Here is a 2,500-nt window from a genome sequence, read left to right as displayed (position 1 = left end):
GGATTGGATGAGATGTGATGTGATGTGATGTGATGGGATGGGATGGGATGGGATATGATGGGATGGAATGGGATGTTCTGTGATGTGATGTAATGTGATGGGATGGGATGGGATGGGACGTGATGTGATTTGATGTGATGGAATGGGATGAGATGTGATGTAATGTGATGGGATGTGATGAGATGTGATGTGATGGGAATGGGCGGGATGGGATGGGATGGGATGAGATGGGATGGGATGGAATGGGATGTCCTGTGATGTGATGGGATGTGATAGGATGCCATGGGATCGGATGGGATGATATGTGATGAATGGGATAGGCTGGAATGGGATGTACTGTGATGTGATGTAATCTGATGGATGTGATGTGATGGGATGGGATGGTATTGGATGGGATGTGATGAAATATGATGGGATGGGATGGAATGGGATGGGATTGGATCGGATGGGATGAATCGTGATATGATGTGATTGATATAATATACTGTAATATTATATGAACCTGTATTTTTCTGCCAGGTTTCATATTTTTGGTTATGAATTCAGCTTACAACATTTAAATCAAATTGAAATAATGCCGTTTGATGTGCTGGGTGACATTGAATTAGCATTACGATACCTAATTTATGTTTCATTTTTCAGCAAGTGGAACAGACTGACTTCTGCTAAAGACAACCTCGACCCACTCCGCCGACATCCAGGACAACCCAGGAACCCACCCACCGAATCAACAATCAAAACAAAAATCCTATCAATTATATTTCGACAACCAAAGCAACCCACATCCACCCACCCACTCAATCAATAACAATCGTCATGTTCTTTAAGGCCGCAATAGGCGTCATACTAGCCATCGTCACAGTCCCATTTATCAAACAGTTTGTGTGGCCATTGAGTACGGGGTCAAAACACAACCACGAGGCACACCAACCAGATAGATGTAGGTAAGTGTCACTATATTATCATGCCACAATAATTTTACAACTGCCAGTTAAACTGATCAATATTATTAACATGATTCCACTGTGTATGAATACGCCAAGGATTGCAACTGTGTTAATTTCTCAAAATTATTCAAGTCAATTTTGAGTGGAGCCCCTTTATATAATTGTTGTCACATTTTGAATTGAAAAAACAAAAACAAAATGAAAAATAAATTAGAGTAATTTGTTACCCAACGCCTCAATACGGTGTTTTGTCGGGGTGGTCAATATGCTAAAAAAAATCAGTTTAAAGACAACATTTTAAAAACAAAAACTAGAGGTGCCTTAATGAGCCAATAAAATGGAGAGAAAGATAAAGGGATTAAATGCGACTTATATATAAGGGAACAACACAAAACAAACGACGTTTTGGCTTTTGGCTTTTGGCCTCTATTAGTAAACACAATATATATATATATATATATATATATATATATATATATATATAATATATATATATATATATATATAATTATTTTATTTTCTTTTAAAATTGTCATAATAGCCGTAACATTAGAGGTAAAATGTGTGTGGGTATGTGTGTGTATATATATATATATATATATATATATATGTGTGTGTGTGTGTGTGTGTGTGTGCGTTGGAGGGAAGAGAGAGAGAGAGAGAAAGAGAGAGAGAGACAGAGAGAGAGAGAGAGAGAGATAGGTAAGTTATAAGGACGATAGATATAGTTGCTTACAGCGTTTTCGTCTATTGCTCAACGCTTAGGGAATGCACTCGCTCATCGGACGCAGTTTTGAGATAATCTAAAATCTTTTAGGAAATGTTTTAAAGAATGAGTTGTTCTATAAAGGCTTTTATAACATTAAGGAATTAGTTTCTATATGAATGCTTATTTCGCATTGACAAGAATTTGCTTGTTTTGGGGTTGTTGTTTTTTTTTTTTTAATTGTTTTTTTTAAACCTTGGTTTTATGTTTGAAAGCGCCGTGGAGCACTATCTATATATTATTGTGGATGTTAAGCGCTCTACAAATGTATTATTTATATTTATGTTGATATAGTGACAAATAAAATCCCTGACATTTCTGGTTGTTTAAAGTAAATATTAAATTCTTGGTATGTTTGTTTTGTTAATATAATACCTATTTGAGGTGGTGGGTAACATTTTGCGAGATTCTTCCACACACCTTGTTTACTTGTGCGGGTACGTTGTCTTGTTATATGACCCTCGCTTTTGGATCGGAAGGTCCTGGGTTCGAATCTTGCTCAGAGCATAGTTGAGTCCTTGGAAAAGGCTCTTTACTCAAAGTCTCTGACCGTACTCGGGACAAAATGAGTAGCTGGCCGTTAACAGCGTTGTCTATGTCGGAAACAAAATTGTAATATCGCCTAACAGGCGTCATGTCTTAATATGTTAAGTTTTGCTGTTGACCAGGGACTCCTTGTAAAGCGCTATGAGCACGTTTAGTGTATATTGCCCTATATAAAAGCTCAATATATTTACTTACTTCTTTGTTCCACCGTTTTCCAAAGTGTTTTGAAAGTGAGAAGTGT

The 2,500-nt window shown here is 36.8% G+C and overlaps 1 protein-coding gene across 3 annotated transcripts in view; it reads left to right on the top strand.

The window, feature by feature from the left end:
• LOC144970634 (serum paraoxonase/arylesterase 2-like) overlaps nt 1-2,500 on the top strand; it is a 54,342-nt gene that overhangs the window by 39,401 nt on the left and 12,441 nt on the right. For all 3 annotated transcript variants that reach the window (XM_078910455.1, XM_078910456.1, XM_078910454.1), the window contains exon 2: nt 643-944. In XM_078910455.1, coding sequence (XP_078766581.1) covers nt 817-944 — 128 coding nt within the window. In that variant the 5' untranslated portion in view covers nt 643-816. The remainder of the gene's footprint in view (nt 1-642; nt 945-2,500) is intronic.

This window comes from Berghia stephanieae, chromosome 4 (assembly GCF_034508935.2).
Source record: "Berghia stephanieae isolate SIO BIC M18660-M18661 chromosome 4, UCSD_Bste_1.3, whole genome shotgun sequence".
NCBI lineage: Eukaryota > Metazoa > Mollusca > Gastropoda > Nudibranchia > Aeolidiidae > Berghia > Berghia stephanieae.
This window is presented reverse-complemented; position numbering and strand designations above follow the sequence as displayed.